The sequence below is a fragment of the Haemorhous mexicanus genome, chromosome 6, assembly GCF_027477595.1.
Source record: "Haemorhous mexicanus isolate bHaeMex1 chromosome 6, bHaeMex1.pri, whole genome shotgun sequence".
Taxonomy (NCBI): domain Eukaryota; kingdom Metazoa; phylum Chordata; class Aves; order Passeriformes; family Fringillidae; genus Haemorhous; species Haemorhous mexicanus.
Window position 1 is genome coordinate 16,960,614 of NC_082346.1, and position 20,175 is coordinate 16,980,788.

Genomic DNA, 20,175 nt, shown 5'->3' on the forward strand with positions numbered 1-20,175 from the left:
AAACATCTTCGAAATCTCACAAGTGAAAGCACGGTTAAGCTGACACTGCATATTTGAAAAGAAAGCACATCATACACAGCTCTGTAGAGGAAGAAAATATGCAACAAGTTTTATTCAGCGTTAAGTCCACCACCACAAAGATTACAGGAGATAGAAAGTGCATTAATAAAAGCTAGTCTTTACCAAAAAGAAAATATATTATTGATTCAAAATATCTTACACTTGGATGATGTAATAACTTACTCTGGGCACCTACTGATTAAGAGAAAGATCAAGAGAATGGCTGCTTCACAAGGAAACCTAACTTCCCAGCTAGTCTGGGAATTCAGTAGAGATCACTGAGTCCAGCAGTCTTCCTTGCTTTCTGCATCAATGCCCTCAGCTGGAACTGCTTGCGAGACAGGAGACGTACATGCTGCAGACAGAAAAACAACAGCTGGCTATCGTAAAGTTCTGATAAAAACTCAATACTGCCATACACATGTACTCTGGGACCCAAATGGGATGTCAGTTTTTTGGAAACACTACATTCATTACTCTACTAAATAGCATTTTCTTGGCTTAAAATGACTGGCAGGTGGCTACCAAATGCAATCACTACAGTCTACTTGTTGCGATTTTTAATTATTAACTAATTCATTAAATTATAATACTAATAATTAATTATTAACTCCACACATACTCTTATCAAAGTAATAATACACACTCCATAAGGTGCAATCAGACTAGTGTACTGCCCAGGGGGCAGAGAATGATTCTTTCAACAGCAGATAAACAGAACTAGCAAGGTCTACACAAGAAGGAAACAACATGACTTTGTATTTATAATGCTTTCAAAACTGGTCTTTAAATTCTGAAATCACTTTCTAAAACTTATGCTTGAACGCATAAATATTCCTGTTCCTACAGGATCCTCTTTTGTGAAGAGATCATGAACATTAGTAAGCTGAACCAAAGAGTCCAAAGTAAACACATTTAAAATGCACATCTTAAAAACATCCCAAGAAACCTACCTTTAAAAAGACATCTAAATCTATCACTCCACGTCTCAGAGCTTCCCCAAGATAGAAAATGGTGTCTTCAATTGCATTTTCCTCTGCATATAAGTTCAGGATCTGCTTGTAAAGCGGTGCTGTAGGAATTATAACTTCATCTATGTCATTATTTTCTGACTGACTTTCCATTTTCTCTAAGGCAGAACTGAGCTCCTCATCCTTCTTTTTGAGAAGTTCAATGTTCTTGTCAACTTCAGCCTAATTAAGACAAATAAACAATTAAGATGTTTATCTTCTTGTGATACAATTGTCTAGATGAAAGACTTTAGACATACCAGTTCATTCTGTACTTCTTTGCTTATCTTTACTATGATTTTTACAGAAGAGTTATCAATCTGTAGATTTCAGATTCTTTTAAAGAAGTAACATCTGCTTTAGATAATGTCAATCCATTACCCATTTATAACTGTAGAGAAGGCAAGCCAACACTCCAAGTATTTCTAAGTTGCCTCATTAGGAAAAATAACCATTTAAACTAGCTAAAGATAGTAAAAAAAAAAGCCAAAGTAATTATTTTCTTTAGAATGCAGTATTCCCCAGTACTCTAGTCCAATTAATAATTTCTAATTACTTTTTAAAACCACATCTAAACACTGAGCTGGATTCAGAAGCTTTTCATCAATCCCAAAATCTTTCTCCTGAGCAGCAGTGCAAGAAGCAGATGGACCAAGCAGAAGATGCCTTAAGGAAAAAATGCAGGAATTTCTGAGCATACTGTGAGTAGGAGAGACTACTGGGAAGGGAGAAGTTATACAAGGAGTCTGTGACCATAATCAGTGTTCTCTGCACTAAGACACTGAAATGTTCTCCAGTACTGCTGTTACACATTATTATAAACTGAGATGCAAATATTAAATAATCTCACATCACTAACATCTTTCACAGGAAGAATGGGGAAAAATAATACTGTTCCTCTACTACTGAGCAATGACATTTGTAAGACACTGCATCTTATGGTCACTGCTATTTCTGACTTGCTTCAGTCTGAGCACAAGCCCCCAGCTGCAAAAGAGAGAAAGCACAATGCACTGGAAGCTTTGTTTTTTCTAGCACGATTAACGATTAATTAATTCCAAGCTTCTGTTCACTACTAGGAATACTCAGGTGGGGAGCAGAGGCTCTTCTCAGCTTACCACTTCCTGATCCAGGCGAGTCACCATCTCTTCCAGCTTCTGGTGCCCCTTCTTCAGGTCCTCCTCTGTGCGTTTCAAGGCGTTGAGCTCGGCTTGCGCGCGATCCATCTCCTCCTTCATGCGCCACCTCAGCTTGTCGCTGACGGCCGAGATGAGGGAAGCGCGGATGGTGTCCTCGCTGATGGTGCCATCTCTGCTGGGTCCTGCACAAGGACGTTGCACAAGCTTAACATTCATGCTGGGCTGCACTATAATGCCAGCTGGGATAGCAAGTGGCCAAGCTGCTCTATGTACTTCAGCAGTGTGAGACACTAAAATAAGCTGCTCTCCATAATAATTTCCAGAAGCAGCGATGAGATCACAGTGATAATATACACTAGGATGGACACAAGTATGCATCCATTCATTCACTTCACTATTCCCACATCCACACTCTTTTGAATTTTAAAAATGAGGTGGCCATTTCCTCTGAAGTCCATAAATGTTACTAGTCCAAGACCTTTTAAAGAAGAACAAGAGTTAAGGGCAGGATGTATTCAACCACAATTAATGTAACACCTGGCTTGAGACAATGAATTTACTTACTACAGGTATTAGTTTGGGGTTTGTTGGTCCTTTTTTTTTTTTTTTTTTTTTTTTTTTTTTTTTTTAAATTGCCTACCCTGGTAAGGAAAATTTTAAACTAGGAAAGACAAAGGGAGAGTTATAGACACCACCCATGCAGCTCAAGTGGGGATACTCCCAGGAAGGGCATGCAGCCCAGGTTCTCATGGGGAACCACCCTGACACCTGCTGGAGGGACAACACAGCCAGGAACACATAATCCAGGAGATTCCTGGAAAGCACTGACAATAACTTTCTGATACAGATGCAGCCAGTGAGGAAGGATGTGCTGCTGGACCTTGTAGAACTATCAAGGAACATCTGGCTGGAGATGTGAAGGTTGGGCCAACCTTGGCTGCAGTGACCATGAGATCATGGAGTTCTGCATCCCACAAGTAGAAAGCAGGGCAATGAATAAGATTGCAACCCTGGGCTTCATGAGAGCTAATTTTGGCCTTTTCACAGACCTTCTTAGAAGAATTCCATGGGAATTTACCATAGAGGGAAGAGGGGTTCAAGACAGCAGGTGAATATCCAAGGATCACTTCTTCCACGCTCAAGAACAGTACATCCCTATGGGCAAGTGAGCAGAAGGGCCAGGAGACCTGAATGAGTTTTTGAAAATCAGCCTTTCAAGGATCATTTCAAGAGTCTGTCACTAACACACTTTTAAACAGAAAGGCAAGCACTTTGTGTCTGTCACAAGAAGTGCAATATGTCTCCAGACCAGGAAACTCAGAGTGCTCCAGCAAACGTGAAGTGGTTGCTGGTGATATTTATCACAAACCACTTCAATTATTCTGTGGGAATAACTGGAGGGTCACAGTTTCCCCAGGCTTGTGCCTCACACCTTCTAGATCAGAGAAATTCCAACTGCATTGTAACAACAAAGCAAGATTACAGCAGCTTTTGTGCCTAAACTTCACAACCACTATGAATGAAACACAGAGATTTGAAGCTCTGTAACTGCAAAGAAAATAAGCAAGAAGAATTTTTGCCAAAGTATCTTTTTATCCAGAGACACAGCTATCAACACCCTGAAGCTGTTACAGCATTATGCACATCACATTTTCCAGTACCCTAGATTTCAAAAAACAAAATGAAAAAATACTCATCACTGCTCACGTGATTCTTGTATAATTGAATACTTTTTTTTTAACTTCTGCTATCAAAATAAGACTACATAAAATTGTATCTCTTCCCTATGCTTTTTACTCTGTTCCTGTCCACAAAACCTACACCAAGCCACATGGGTGGGAAAATAAAGCTATGCAAATGAATGACAGGAACTACAGGAAGAAGCACATCTTGCTAACTAATCCATCAAAGCCTTCTAAAATACAGAAAACATAAATTTTGATCATTACTAATGTCAGCACTTTGCATACATGTAATTTGCACCAGAATATGTGTACTTAAAAAAAAAAAAAGGAAATTCCACTGAAAAAATAAAGAGGTTGAATTATTACACAACTGGTGTAAAGAAAGCCTTAAGAAAATAAAAATGTCCCAACACTTCAAACTGATTTACAGTTGTGGCCTAAAAAATTCACTCAGTCAACAAGATAACTTGCAAAATCTGGTGAACTCTTAGAGCCAGCAACAGAAGTTGTCAAATAGCACCATATACACAAACCCAGGAATCCATCATTGATGCTTCTTATGAAAAGGAGAATACAACAATAGCACTTTCTACACTGAGAAGTAAAACTTAAACTATCTAGGACAGAGTTTATTCACTGTATAGGACTTCCTGGTTAAGGTAAGGCCTGATTTCCCTTCAAAAAACAGCATTAGCAAGATTTTAGTTACTGTTTACTTTATAGAATGAATTATACTCTAATACAAAGTCAGAATCAGCCAGAACCAGTATCAGTAAAACTTATGCTTACTTTCTTTTCCCCTGACATCCCTCACTCTGGGAGTTTTTATGCAAGGCTCACTTTACAGTAAAGTAGGACAGAGGAAAAAAAATATAAAATCACAATACACCTAACACAATACAAGTTCCCACAGAAATGCCACCAGGTAGGGTAGAGGTCTTTGAACATAAAAAGCATCATTTTAATACAGCTCAATCAATGTATCTTCTTACAGAGCATGAACCCATAGCATCTTCTGTCACTTCCATAATTAGCCCAGCTTGGAGAAGATTTCATGGCACATGGTCATTAAATCAACAGAACTCTGAAACCTTTAACCTTTACTAGCAGAGTCTGGTTTCAGAAGTGACCTTACAGAATCATCAAACCAGTAACTGCATCAGAAAAGTAACTAATGGCAGATGACTGAACAGAAAGAAAAAGCCTAAAGGATTTATTTGTAAAACCAGTGAAGGTGAAAAACTTGAGCGACTTTGCATGAAAAATTTCATTCTATTCAAACTAGGTTTGAACTAGGTTCACTATAGGAGACACCACCACCCACACAAAACTCTGAAGCTGTAACAACTGATATGCTCTTAAATAAACTATCACAATAAACCACAGCCAAACAAACAAACTGTACAGAAAAGAAACATTTTCAGTTCAAAAGAAAAAAACAATACTGGACTGTAAAAAACACCCAACAAAACAAACACAACAAAACCACCTCACAGTATTTTAAGTGTAGTGGATGAACAAAGAGATTTGTTTGCATTTCATCTGGCACAAGAGATAAGCCATGTAAACCAGGTGTAGGGTTTTTACCTAGCTGCAGCAAATGAGTCAGTGTAATGTTAAATTGTCACTATGAAACCTGCCATTACAACTTGGTATCACTCATGACGTAACTCAGGACTGGAAGAGTCTTCTATCTTTGCAGATACTGCACCTCTGTTCATCTTCAGTGGGGTTGAAAAGAAGGGAAAACAAATAAATAGAATATATTTCTATTTTAAATTAACACTTGGATTTGTTTGAGAAGGACACTGCAGAAAGCCAAGTTTGCCCAGAAAGGTTATCAGCTCCCTACAGGAGAGCCAGTGGAGACCATGAATTCTCCAGGACACAAGTGCAGCCCCACAACACCAAGCACTGTTTGAGGTCCTTGAGTGGGACAGCAGCTTCCTTGCACTGTGCATGGCAGACTCACATCACCTCAGAGTGGAGGGCACCACTAAAGCAGCCAAGAACTTCCAGAAAATACTTTCTTAACTGAAAAGGCTGAAAGAACTTGGACACAAAGGACAGGATCAGGCACAAGAAAAATACAACATACAACTTACTGCTGCTTTCAAATTCTGTACTAACAGAACTCCTCAGATATTTTAGTAAGAGTAAAGTAGAAGCATCTCTCTTCCCTTGCCTTGTCCCCAAGTATGTGAAGAAAAATCACAAAATACACACAGTTCTGGAAAGAAAAGACATTCTATGACTTTAACCCAGGCCATTCCACAAATAACTGAGTTCACACATTAGATGAAGAACCTATGGATGCACTTCTAAATTAAAGGGCTTAAGAGTCTACAATGGATTGCTAATGGAACAACATCACAGCAGAATCTACACCCTCACCATGTAACTGTGCCAAAAGGAATATGAGACAGCTGGAAAGCTACTGCACCAGCTTCCCACTACACTAGGTGACATCTATCACTGGGTCCCAGTCTTCTACACATACACTGGCAGTGAGGGGCAGGGTGGAAAGCAAGGGCCAGAGAGCAGCAGACTGGGAAAAGACACAGGTCAACACCCTAAATGCTGATGCTGAAGGGAACAAAGGAGGAAGTGACAAATAGAGATCAATAAGAAGCAACAGGGAAGAGGCTGGAAAAGAAACTCACTAACAACGAAGCTCATTCCAAAGTGCTACTTTAGGAAGTTACTATTCTGGGAGGAAAGAAAGCATAAATAGAGTCCCATTAGATGTTTAAATGATGATAAAGGTATTTTTCTAAACCATGAACAGAGCAATGCAGACAATCAAAAGTCACCTACAATTAAAGGGTAAGGAAAATCCCATGTAGTTACATGCAGTGCTCTTCAAAATATTCACAAAGAACACACAAAATATTGCATAAACTCAAAAATTTATCAAACTCCTGACTGAAGGTGAATAAAATGTATTTTTTTCTTCCTTTGAATAAATTTTAATTAAAGATCAATGCTTTGGAACTTCAGAGTAAGAACAACATGTTCTTTTTTCCATTTCATTTATTTACATATCAGTTACAGAGAGAAGCTTTACTTGAGAGAAACCCTTTCCAAGGTACTCACCAACAGTGGTGACAGGAGGCTGAGAAGGGTAGTACTGCACACTAGTGGTTGCTGGAAAGGGAACACCACCTGGGTAAGGATAGTTTGGGAAGCTGCTTTGACAAAGAAAAATATGCTAATGTTATGCAACTATTAGTAAAATATCATCCATCTAGATTATCTTTATTGCCACCATGTCAAATAGTCATTTGCATAATAAAAATGTTAAAATTGCAGGCATTTTTCCTGTTCACATTAACATCTTTCACAACTGGTATTTCTGGTATTAAGGTACCATTTTATCTGAAACCCTATCTAGTTATTGCCTGGTCAACATTTGGATAACAAATTCTCCTGAATCTCCTTGTTTTGCTATGTGAAATGCCACAAGCATCCAAAACAAATTATTCTAGCTACAAACTCCCACACAACAATTTCAAATTAATATTTTTAATATGAGAACAGTTAAGAAGATGACTGATTAACTGCTTTATGTAAACCTAAAATTGCTGTGCAAAATATGGTTGCAAGGTGAAAACTACTCCCCCAGAAATTTTCAGTCCTGCTCTGATGGATAAAGAAAGCAAAAGTATTCATTTGCTCACTGAAGCAATAATGAGATGACATGTGACAGTCTACAACACCTTTCTAAAATACATTTGCTGTCACCTAAAACAAGGACACAAATTAGTCAGCACTAGACTGAGAAACACCAGCAGGCAGCAGAGTAATAATTAAACAAAGCATATAGTATTTGTTTAATTATAGTAATAATTAAACAAAGCATTCCAAAAAACCCCACAAAATATAGAATAAGCATGTTCTGTCTCTCTTCAGGTAACTGCAAATTTAATAGTTCTTAAAATCTTCCCATTAATTCATAAATTATAAATTTTAAAAACAGTTCTTCTATTTCTTTTGTACAAACATTAAGAGCACTTTAAACAAACACATTTAGGAGGAAAAAACATGCTGTAAGAACTTGGAAAAATCCTAACTTTTCTCCTCTTAAAACATAACACTCCCCCCCACCAATCCTCACAGGTTTTGCCATTTAAAATTTTTTAAAAAATAAATATGCTTCATATGCTCCTACCACAAAATCAGGACATCACTAATAAAAACAATAATTATGATGTAAAAAATACAAATAAACACTAGGAGGCAGTAGTCAACATCTCACTATTTACTAACACAGATCTGCAAGTCTTCTGGAAATGCTTTATTCCTAACTATTATATAGAAAGAAATCTTGGTTAATATTAATAAAAAGCTTCTGAAGTAACTTTGTGTTCTTCAAATCCCCTTGGATTACTCTAAGTCCCCATTTATGCTGGAGTCAAGGTTTGTATTAATGCAGCAAAATTTTGTTCAATTTTTGAGATGCTAATAAAATCCTGACTTTTAGGGGTACATTTCTTTCTCTGTCATATAAAATATAAATATATAAAGATATATGAGTGAAGAAAGATAACAGCTGGGAGTTAGGTAATTTCAAAATCTATTTATCACACCCATATATACATTATTTGAAGCAACTAAGAATGCTAGACCTTCCTCCAATTTTGGCTACTGACAAGAATTCAGCCCTCACTTTTAACAAATCCTGCTAACAAGAATACAACAGATACACCATAAGAAAATACAATTATGATTAGACACTATTCAGTGAAATTCTCCATCAGGAAAATGATGATAGTTTAAAGGGGTTCTTACCTTGGGTTTGGAGTGCTTGATGTTGGATAGGGAGATATTCCACCTGGAATTCCTGGCACATAGGAAGCTAAATAAAACAAGAATTTTGTGCATTTTTACATTTCAGAAGTTAAAATCCTCAATGTAAAGGAGTTCTTCCTCATATATAAAAGTAATTCTATTGTTATATGGATTTTTTTTTTCTTAATCATTAAACTAATTACTGCATGGATAAAAGTAGGTATTGATTTAAAAATGCACAACAAATAGGTGTACTAAGGAAAAAAAAAAAAGAATCTGCAGCTAGGGTACTCAGAAAAAACCCCTAAAACATGGTATTTAAGATGACCCACCTGAAGAGCTGTCTCCATTTTTTATGTAATAGCTGAAAAAAGATTTAACCTTTCTAGCCAATGATGTCTTCCCACTAAATAACAAGTGCATAATTTAAGTACCTTCAAAGTAGTTGATTAGCTGTTTCATGATCCAACCATGTCCTTAGTGAGTAATTTCTGCTGTTTAGAAGTTGTATTTAAAATTTTTTAAATAATTAAAAAATTTAAAAATATTTAAAAACATAAATGTCTAAATAGTCTTAGCAAGTTTAAGATTTTTCTTGAGAAGCTGACAAAATTATGTTTTGGACATACTTATCCCACATTTCTAGCAATTTTAGAAATAGTTCATCAAATAACTCTTGTTTTTTTTTTTTAAGAGCTATTAAGAGTGGAGATATTTCCACTCTTCAATGCTTTCAAATGATTAAAATTTTTGTCAAAGGACTTTATTTCTTCTTAAACAATGTATCTATAATGTGAAGAAACCCAAACCCTAAATGTCCGTAAAATAAGGAAAGTCTGATGACACTAGTAAAACTAAGGAGCTAATGATAATTTCAAAACCCTGAAGCATTTTCACTAGAATTACTTCAGCTATGAAGTAATTCACAGTACTTCAGCTCAATTGAATTGAAAACAGTAATTCAAAGCACTTCAGCTCAGAGTGACTACAAGAGCAATCAAATGTGGCTCATTGCAGGTTTGTCCTTAAGGCACAAGTCACAGCCCCTGCTAAAACTACACTTACACTGACCCCCACTGTTCCTGGAAAATCAGGACAACCCAACCCTCTGGTTCTCTCACAAGCAGGGTAGCCACATAAAAGCTGGAAAGTCCCAAAGACCTGCTTTTAGTCAGTAATTCCTAATGGTCCCAGTTATGTTTGCTACCTATTTTCTCACAGGTTCAGAGCCTAAAACCTTGCTGAAAATGGGTTCTGCTGGAAATGGCAATGAACAGCACTTCATCTTTTCAAAAATAACACTGTGATCTAGCAAAAGCCATATTTCAATAGAAAATGGACACAGCCTTAAAAATCTGGCAAAAATAAATCACCCCAAATACAGCTACTGTACCATTAAATTCATGTGGCACTGTTATAACCTTATTAAATAAATCTCCAGCTAAACTGCTCCCCCTTCCCTACTGTCCCAGTCTTTGACTTTAGGTCTATGCCATTATTTTTTTGGCTTTTTCCCACCTAATACAGAGTCTCCTCCTGGAAGAATTTCTAGGATTTTCTGCTTCCCACTTCTTTTTCCCCCACCTACCTATCCCCCAGTCCTTAAAATAAGATGCCTCCAGAGGTTCAAATAAATAAATAATTTTAAAAGTCTTGAGGATTTTTGCAGGAAAATAAAAATGGGTACCAAGCTGGAACACCAACTTAACAGAGAACAAAGAATAAAACAATCACAAGGCAGGGGTTTTTTTAATAGTCAGCCAGCAATTTGAAAAAAAAAAAGAAAACCAAACCTGACACACAGGAGTGTGGGCATATGAAACAAGCTGTAGGCATGCTTGTGCTTATGAAATCAATGGCTGCAGGATACTTTCAAGATGGGCTTGTATTCTTAGAATGAAAAAACTGAGATACAAAGCTATTTGAATAATCACTTTGTAAGTCTGTCTTGGAATGTTGAAAGGACACTGGTTGTTTTGAGGGTGTTTGAGAGTGTTCTGGTTTTGTCTGGGTTTTGCTGTGTGTTATAATACAAACTCGATTTTCCACCTCTAAAACCCAAAGGCTCACATGAATTCTTAGACTCACAGAACCTTTTCACTTGGAAAAGACCTTTAAGATCATTGAGTCCAGCGAGGTAAAGTGAAGTAAATTCACAGCCCAGGTGAATTCATTAGTCAGCAATATAAAAAGTAAAATGCATTATTTGTGGGCAAACTGTGCAGGGCAACAATCCCTTTGAAATATGAAGATGATTATTTGCAGAAAGGAGTAGTGATGAGCACTTACTGGTTGGTGGGCCTGTTGCCTGGTAAGGGGGGTAGCTGGAGGAAGCAGTAGGACGAGAAAACACTGGAGGTTCCTCTCCAAACACAACAATCATGACCTGGATCAGCTCCAACAAGTCTGACTGAGGCTGGGAGGGAAAGCAAATCACAAGTTGTTCATTTTGCTAAAAGACAGTTTAACTGACTGTAGCAACAATAGGATGCCATTCCATCAGCTCTCAAAGGCATTCCTTTTATTTGTGGGTTTAAATGTTCTTAAAATGTGTATCTCTCATGTGTATATATATGTGCATAATTAACTTCCTTTCTGGATTCTATTACACATACCAAACCCAGTCAGCTTGTACTCAAAACCATACAAAAAAACTGGGTAATACATGGTTCCATATCAACTGCAGGACAAGAAATGACTGGGTATCAATGTCCAATGATGAATTATAATAATATTTTAAAAATTAAATCCACGACTCAACATGAAAAATATACAGATCCCAAGTTTTTTAGACATTTCAATTTCATACATCACAGCTTTTGCACTGATTCAGAACGTGTCAACAGAAAAAATATCCTAACCCACTAAGGAGTGGCACAAACCTCCTTGAAATACAGTTAAACCAGGCCTCTCTGTTTATAACTACTCAATATAGGCATGATTTCATTTTGCCAAAATAAGAACAAGCATCATGAATGCAGCACTAGATTAAATACCCCAATTCAGAGTTTACTTAGCTCTATAATCCACTTACTTCTTTTTTACCAGCCTCTCAAACTGAAAGAATTCTGTATCAGCTGTACCTTAGATGATCCTCTTGCTGTGTTCAACACCTGACCTGGGCAGTCTTTTTCCACTATTACTATGCAAGCACTGAACTACCACACACCCAGCCTTAGTAAATGCAGTCCTGTTAATCACTTTTTACAGAACCATGCATCTTGTATCATTTTTCTAGTCTTGTCAACACAGTTCAGCTTCTTTACAAGTCCATGTTTTGGTCAAAACTGCTATGAGGCCTGCACAGCTCAATGCCTCTATTTACTGGTAAAGCAAATATATCCATTTACATGAGGCTCCAGGAATGTCTGCATAAAGAAGCCCAAGAGCTTGTAAAAGTCCATTTTAGTCACAGAGATGTTTTAAGTAAATTTACAACTTCCCTTCTGTAAATATTCTTATCTCAAAAATCTTCACATCACTCTCTTGCCAGGGGAGAGGACACCTTGTGCTGCATTGTTTAATCAGACAAGTTATAACTGAAGATACAATTAATTACATTAAATAAGCAGAACACAGAATGCAACATCCTGAACTTTAGGACATTCCAAAAAACACACAGTTGATTTTATTTTAAAAATGGTTTAAGATCTCTAACAAAGACTATGGTTTTTATTAAAAATGAAAGAACTTTCTTGAGGAATGCAGAATGAGCAGTTTGAGAACTTTAAGTTCCCTATACTTACATATTTCCACTCATGCAGGTAGGGGAGGTATATCTTTCCATTTGCATCAACATGCTTCCCAGTTTTTATTGTCATAGAGCTAGTGGGTTTAACAAAACAAATTGGGGGGTTGAAAGGGTAGGTGTCCAGCAGCCACAAGCAAATTGGGATATTGTATGTGTTACCTAGAAAAGATATTTCGAAAGATTTTAGAAGCTGTCTCAATTCTTCAACTGTCCTCCTGTATTCAGATTCATAAAAAACTCCTAAACTCAGTAAATTCAACTTCTAACAAAGTTAGAAGCCAGAGTCAAAATTTACAAATAACATTCAATGAATAGGTAACACTATGGCCACAAACTCAACATTTTTCAGAACAATTTACAAAATTTGATTGACAATCATCATTCACCACTAATACACAGTCTCATTTGTTCTATAATGCAACATTATAAGACTCTAAATTTGAATTATCATTAGCTGCAGCAATAAATGGTTTGTAACTCTCAATTCAACTGACAAGCCTGAAAAAACGTGCAGTGCTGAAAGAAAAAAGATGCTACAAAGCTGTAAATGACTGAAGAAGCAATGGTCAGCATTCAAATTTTATCCTGCAGCAAAAATGGAGAGCAATTTCTTTAAAATATTTTACTTTGGACAAGTAAAGGATTTCAAGAAAAGAATGATCACAGAAGTAGTGAAGTTGAATTAGGACAAATCCAAGTTTTTCATGCAATTTGGGAAAATATTGGGGATGATGATAATTATAATACATGCATACCTCTGTAAGGCACAGGAATGGTTCCACTGAGGCTCATCAACTCCCTGGATGAACCATCATTAAAAACTGAAAGAGAACAAACAATATTTTTAAAACAAACATACTGGTTATGTTAATCTCAGTTCAGGTTATTCCCCATCTATCTATTGGCATAAGTTTTCACAAGTTACACACATATAAACTCAGCCTAAAAGGTTCAGCTCTTGCACATTTATGGATTAACTCCTTATGAATAACACACTTCTGAGAAATTAATGATTAATCATTGTCAAACTACCTTCTCTACTAATAAAACTGTTTCCTCATTCAGTGACCAAATAAAATGATGGAACCTTGCAAACTCCAAGTAATGCAAATTGCTGCAAAGATAATCTGAACTCAAACTTGATTTAAAAAACAACTGGCATGTGAGGTTTATTAAAGAATTCCCTATGCCTTCTTCAAAAAAACAGGTCAGCAAGAATACTGAAAATTCCTGGGTCACAGGCATTTATTACAAAATCAGTAAAGGTAATTTAACCAAACAGTAACACACTGAAGAGGAAGAAAAAGTGCTTGATTCTGACAAATATTAATCACAAACTGCACAAGAACTCTGACCTAAATTTACTGAGTTGCTGTATTTAGTTTCCTCATACTTTTAATCCAATTATTCTCAGCTGAACAAATCAGCTTCTATTGAGGAAGCTTTTATCTTCTGAAGTCATACTGAAAGTTTCTAGACATAATTCAAATGTAGGTTACTGTGCAGTTATTGTGGTGCTGATGTTCTGCAGGCAGGTAGAACATATTGGGATGTCAATGGGGGTATGTATTTCATTAATAACATGAACTTGAAAGCTGTCTCATCAGCAATGTAATTGTCAGATTATGCTCTTCTCTGACTTAGAGATGGGGCACCTGAGAGGCATTTGAAAATCTTTTATTCCATTTTTAGTCTCATGAGAAGGGTGAGACAATACAGATGTTATAATTTACACCATCACCATTAGAAGCTAACTATTTCCTAATTACAACATACTATAAGCGTTTCTTGGCCTATCAGCTTTTGCTATACCATGCTGTAGATGTCTTAAAACCAATCATCTAAAATTACCCCTCCTGGGTCCTACTACAATGTATCTTTCATAGTTCTATTTCTCCAAAGTATCTAGTCTTATTTGCAAGGCCATCCTTTGAAACTTATTTCTAGTTCCATGCATTTCTAAGTCAGCAGCTCTTATCTCAAAGTTTGCATACAGATGCATACTATGTGAGCCTTCTGTCAGGCCTTGAGAATTCTCTACAAATCCATTTCCCACATTTACTCCTCTCTTTTGAATGGAAAAATACTTCTTTGATGGCTTTGTTCATTGTTTGTCATGTACAGTGAAGGACACAAGAATTCTCCACAAATCCCTTTCCCACATGTAATCACTTTCTTGAAGCTGATGTCACTGCTACAAATAATATTGATTATCTGTAAGTGATTCTGTGCTTAGCCTCTTCCAGGCAGCTTAAAGAGCATTAGGGAACACAAATGGCTACAGCTCAAGGATATCTGGAATTGTGATCACCATCTTATGCAAACTTGTGCAGCTATTCCAGCCACAGCCCTTTCACTCCTGCTTTGTTTTTTGTCACTGCATGAATTTTTATTTCTGTGACAGCTGCTGGCTTGCAGCTACCCAAGTTAAAACTAATTCACCTTTTACCTGTCCATGTCCCTTCTTAATATTTCTCAATTCAGATATACAACTTAAAAAGCAGAAGACTTGAAAATTTTTGATGATGTATTAGTAATATAAATTAGATCACAAAGGAATCCCACAGGTAATAGTTAAAAAAAGGTGACCATAAGAAGGCTGACCTCAGCACCTACACTGGCTCACTGTATGCTGTGAAACCCTAGATATCATCTTCCTTTAACACACTTAAACTTAAATTAACTTAGATACTTTAAAATAGCTAACAAACAGTGATTATCATTGATAATTTACATTATAAAACTCTCATGCCAATTTTCTGTATATTTGGCTCTGTTTTCTTTATACCCTTGAGGACTACCACAGTAGTCCTGATTTTAAATGAAGCATTTCTTCATTGATTTCCAGTTCTTCCTACACAGAATTTTAAAAATGTCTTTATATGGCAGCAAAGCTGAATTTGTAAGATACCAGCAATCTCAGGACACCAACTGATGACATCAGTGAGTGATTAACTAAAAGTTAAGCTGTGAAAAACATGACACTTCTCGGCACATTAGATAGTTATTTTCTAAAGTAACCCTACTATATGACTGAGCTTCTAATAAAGTGTTGATGTCAGAGACAAAAAAGAGAAACTCAAGTTACGTTTTCTGGTGTTAATCTTCTTCCTCCCCCCCACAAAAACTACCAAAGACACCTAACACATCAACAATTCACCAAAAAAAAATTTTCTCATGCACAGACTAACCATATGAATCCATGACAGGTTTGAGGTCCTTGTACTGAGTAATTACACTGGTGGTCTCCTGTATGGTCAGGTCTCTATACTTGTACTGGAAAACAAAAGAGAAAGAAATTACTTCAGAAGCTAGATTTTTCGTATAATTTAATTCAATTTTTTATTTTACCCAACAGACAGCATTTATGAGAGTGTACATCTATACATGGACATTCTTCTCCACTCTTAGTTTGGAATAATAATTTATTTGTCCATATTACTTAAATGACCACTGCCTATGCAACTCATTGAACTTTAACAAGATGTTAAGTCTTAATAAGGGTGTAAGCATCAACTGATTTGGGAAAGAGCTATTGCATTTTCTTTCATTTTCTACCACAACCAAGTGTATCTGAGAAATATGAATGGATCTTTAAAAAAAAAACCAAAAAACATCTCCAAACGAATACAGTGATGTTTTGAACATTCCTGACAAACAGCCATCGAGGATATGAACCACACAGATCTATTTCATAGCACTTTTCAAAGCAACACCATATTTATCAATCATTGGTTAGCATTTACTTGTATTTTGTCAGCTAGAAAGCAGACATATCAAGGCACAATATTACCAGCAATAATACTGGTTTTACCCCTGTCTTTTTATCAGGAGCAGGGTGTAACAGCACAGATGCCCTGTAAACCACAGATACACCACTACAGAATTCACCACTCAGAGCCATAACCCACAGACAGCAAAAAGGCTCCTGGGCAACAGAGAGCTGGTTCACCACACAGTGCAGCCCTTTAGCCTTGCTGTCATTTCTCCTGATAATTACTATTGAAAAGAAAAGCCAGCAATGTGATCCCTTGACATTTTTTTCATTCTAATACAATTTTAAAAAATTTCGATCTTCAGATGTCTTAACACAGCCAGCAACCTTTCACTGAACCATGGTAGGAAGACAAAGGGCCCAGCACAACGAAATGTCTGACATCCAAAGCACGCAAATGTTAACAACATCTGAACAAATTAATTCAGACATCATCCAAGAGCAAACTGTGGTGCCACAGCTAAAGGTCACCTTGGCCCTGACAAACACTCATGAGTTGTGAAGCTTAGAAATTAACTCTTCTTCCTGTCACCTCCAGAGACTGACAAGGATGCTCCTCTGGGGCATGACAACTTGGATTTACTGAGCAGAGATGAACCCACCATGCCACCTCAGCCTAGAGGAAGCACCAGCACCTCGGGTGAGGCTGTGACTGCTCTTCCTCAAATGACCAAGGACAAAACAGCCACAGGTCTGTCTGCAAAGTGCTGGTCTGTGGGACAGAAAGCAAACCCTCCAGCAGGGATTCCTGTGTGCACAGGGAAGCACCAGCACAGAGGTCAGTCAGCCCCTGGATGCTGTTTTGGTGGGAGGGCTGTAGCAAAGCATCTCAGCCTCCTTTGTAAAACTGGTGCAGGATTGGGAGTGTGCAGCAGGGCTTGACAGAGCAACAACTTTGTTAATATTTGAATACATTCCTCTATCCCTCCCTCCCCAGCACCTGGCAGAAGCAGGAACAGGCACTGCCTGGACATGGAGGAATTTTCACATACACCAGCCAGAGACTGGCAGCACATACCCACACCACTGCAGGTGTCACTACAGGACACATGACAGCTGGTCACCAGCTACTTTTAACAGGCAGGGCCTTCTCATAGGAACAAACCTTATGGTCCAGGATAGAGCCTCAACAAGATTGGCATAATCACTGTTAAAAAGAGAGCAGGATTCTGCTAACAAAAGTTCCAAAAAAGCACAAGGATCATAGAATGGCTTGGGCTGGAAGCAACCTCAAAGCTGATCTTGTTCCCAGCCCAAGGCAGGGAACCTTCCACTATCCCAGGCTGCTCAGAGCCCCTTCCAGCCTGGCCTTGAACACTGCTAGGGATGGGACATCCACAGCTTCTCCAGGCAGCCTGTGACAGTGCCTCACCACCCTGACAGTAAAGAAGTAAGCAGAGTCAGGCTTTACTTCCACTTTTGGCACAAGCATCTCAAGTTAGTTGAGTCAAGAACTGATAAAACAATGTCTGCCTGCTCAGCAGGCACTCTGTGAGTCTGGCACACCATGGGGCTGATGAACCACAAATTTGATTATTGGGGATGCTTTCAAAAATTAGGCACAACACCTGAACATTAAGCAAGCATTTTCATATCCCTATTAAAACAAAGAAAGATAATATTCTTACAAACTGTTTTTACACTGAGTGATGATTACTTAGTACAGTTGTATGATTCCAGCTACTGGCACAAACAAAATTAAATGTTAATTTCAGCTGTTAATTTCCGTACTTAGAATGATTTCCAATAAATGTCAAAGTCTCTTTGGAAAACAGAAGTTCCTAGAGGTTTCTACAAAGGTAACTAAAACTGATTGATTTGAATTCTTAATTTCTAGACTCCTTTCTCCTCCTCCATTCTCAGATTGCAAATGCATTCCCCTCATTTTACATAACAGTAAAACAGATCACAGAAAGATGAAGCTTTTCAAGATCTGACAGCAGGTAAATACCTGAAGTTAAATTAAGGGCTTAGGTTCCCCCAAAGTAGGATCAAGCGTTTGTTATCTCATACACTGAACTTCCAATATGTGAAATACCACTAAACTTCCTTCTCTAGAACAGAAAGTGCAACTATTTTTTAAAAATAAATATAATGAAATAGCATCTTCATTTTTCATCACCTACAGAAAGTCAGACAGGAGTATAAATTTTACAAGTGTGGGGGAACAAGGACAATGGACTATCTTACATTCTATTTCTTCTATGGAATTGCAGTAATTTACTTAGCAAATACAGGTGTATACAAATGCACAGATGATCTCATTTGCTGACACTGACTAGGTATTCAACACTCATTTTCAGGCTGACAAAAAAAATCTGCTTATGACTCCATGCAGGTGAACGTGCCTTTGGTTTTGATCTGATTCTCAACCATTGTACTTCACTCCAAAACGTTACACGTATGATTAAATGCTGCCAAAAAATTTCCAAAATCCCCCCAACAAACCCGTAACTCCCCCTACGTGCCAGCCTTAGGGGTTTTCATTCCGAGCTGCTGGACAAAGCCCAGTTTGCAGTGAGGAGTGGCTCGGCATGATTCAGTGTTTAATGATTTGCCTTCCATGAGATTTTCCCGTTCCCTTACACAGGGGCGATAACCAAACCCAGCCCACCCCGGTCAGTGATGCTGAGCTCGCCTCGCCCCTCCTATGACCGGGGAGCTCAAGTGCCGTGTGCCCCGCACGGCCCCGCCGGTGCCTGGCACTGTCCCTGTCCCAGCCCAGCCCCGCAGCTGGGCACGACCATTTTAGGCTCGCTGCCGTTCCTCTCTTCCCGACCCAACTCCCCGGAGCCTCCGGGCGCTGGTCCCCGCCGCCGCCCGCGGGCCGAGCCCGGCCGGGCCGCGCCCGTACCTTGGTGAGCATCTTCTTGAGCTGGCTCTCGGACACCGCCATGGCGGCCGCCCCTCGCTGCCGGTGTCGGTGCCGCGCTGCTCCCGGTGCCGCCGGCCCGGCCCTACATAAACACAGGAAGCGGCCGCGCGCCCGCTTCCGGCGGCGGCGCCGCTGCCGCGCGTCAGGGGGCGGGCGCCGAGCGGGGCCGAGCGGGGCCGAGCGGGGCCGAGCGGGGCCGAGCGGGGCCGAGCGGGGCCGAGCGGGGCCGAGCGGGGCCGAGCGGGGCCGAGCGGGGCCGAGCGGGGCCGAGCGGGGCCGAGCGGGGCCGAGCGGGGCCGAGCGGGGCCGAGCGGGGCCGAGCGGGGCCGAGCGGGGCCGAGCGGGGCCGAGCGGGGCCGAGCGGGGCCCGACACACACGGAACATCAGATTAAAGCACAAAACGCTCCTGTAGGAGCTGGCAGCATTTTAATATTAAAATTATTACGTAAACACCAAGCTAAATAAACAACAGCTTGAGTATTCGCGTGAAAAGAAACGCTCAACAGATGAGAAACACCACCATGAAAAGAATGTAAAACCTTAAACTCATATTTTTTTTTTTCAAAGTAAGTGAAAAAAACCAAACCCCGAAGTGCGGCTTTTAAAAAATATAGCAGCAAAGTTGGTTACCTGCAGCCATCACTAATTTTGCCCCGTCATTTACCACTAGAGTGAAAGACATTTGGGTATTCAAAAAAAAAAAAAAAAAAAAAAAAAAAGGTCTGAATTACTGAAGTTTTTTTTTTTTTCCTATGTTTAATCCAGTTCTGAGATCAGTATACACTCAGAGCTCCCTGCATGTGTGGCTCTTTGTGAGATGGAACTGGAAGGCACAAAGGATCAGATCTTTTGCTCTAGCACAGATCCTACTTTTGCTCAGAAGAAATTTCCAACAATGTTTGGAAAATTTCCAACAAGCTCTGGAACATTTCCAAGCAGCCACCCCTCAAAGTGTAAACGTGGAATGACATTCCTAAGCTGCACAGCAGGAGTGGAGCCCAAGTCCCCTGTGCCTGCCCTGTGATACTGAGGTATAATCGGGAGTAACACAGTCTTTTACCAGCAGTAAATCAAGAGGTTAGAACCTA

At 38.9% G+C, this 20,175-nt stretch overlaps 1 protein-coding gene across 2 annotated transcripts; it reads right to left on the reverse strand.

Moving 5' to 3' along the window:
* Positions 1-82: 82 nt before the first annotated feature.
* On the reverse strand, positions 83-19,226 carry TSG101 (tumor susceptibility 101). 2 transcript variants are annotated; one of them, XM_059848999.1, is made up of 10 exons: positions 19,066-19,226; positions 15,628-15,712; positions 13,192-13,257; positions 12,432-12,595; positions 10,975-11,101; positions 8,686-8,752; positions 6,991-7,085; positions 2,189-2,391; positions 1,014-1,253; positions 83-415 (listed from the first exon to the last, which is right to left on the reverse strand). In XM_059848999.1, exons 1-10 carry the CDS (start codon positions 19,105-19,107, stop codon positions 326-328), a joined length of 1,179 nt encoding a protein of 392 aa, XP_059704982.1. In that variant the 5' UTR covers positions 19,108-19,226; the 3' UTR covers positions 83-325. The 2 variants fall into 2 exon arrangements, with proteins under 2 accessions (XP_059704982.1, XP_059704983.1); XM_059849000.1 differs by having other exon boundaries at positions 6,991-7,082; positions 19,066-19,225.
* Between the last annotated feature and the right edge of the window lie 949 nt (positions 19,227-20,175).

What these genes read in the sequence shown, in the direction of transcription:
- TSG101 (XM_059848999.1), bottom strand. Translation starts at nt 19,107, where the DNA reads ATGGCGGTGTCCGAGAGCCAGCTCAAGAAGATGCTCACCAAG. An exon ending in TCAAGCACTCCAAACCCAAG is followed by an intron (nt 7,086 to 8,685) that starts GTAAGAACCCCT and finishes TCTTTGTCAAAG; the next exon opens with CAGCTTCCCAAACTATCCTT. An exon ending in CTCGCCTGGATCAGGAAGTG is followed by an intron (nt 1,254 to 2,188) that starts GTAAGCTGAGAA and finishes TGTCTTAATTAG; the next exon opens with GCTGAAGTTGACAAGAACAT.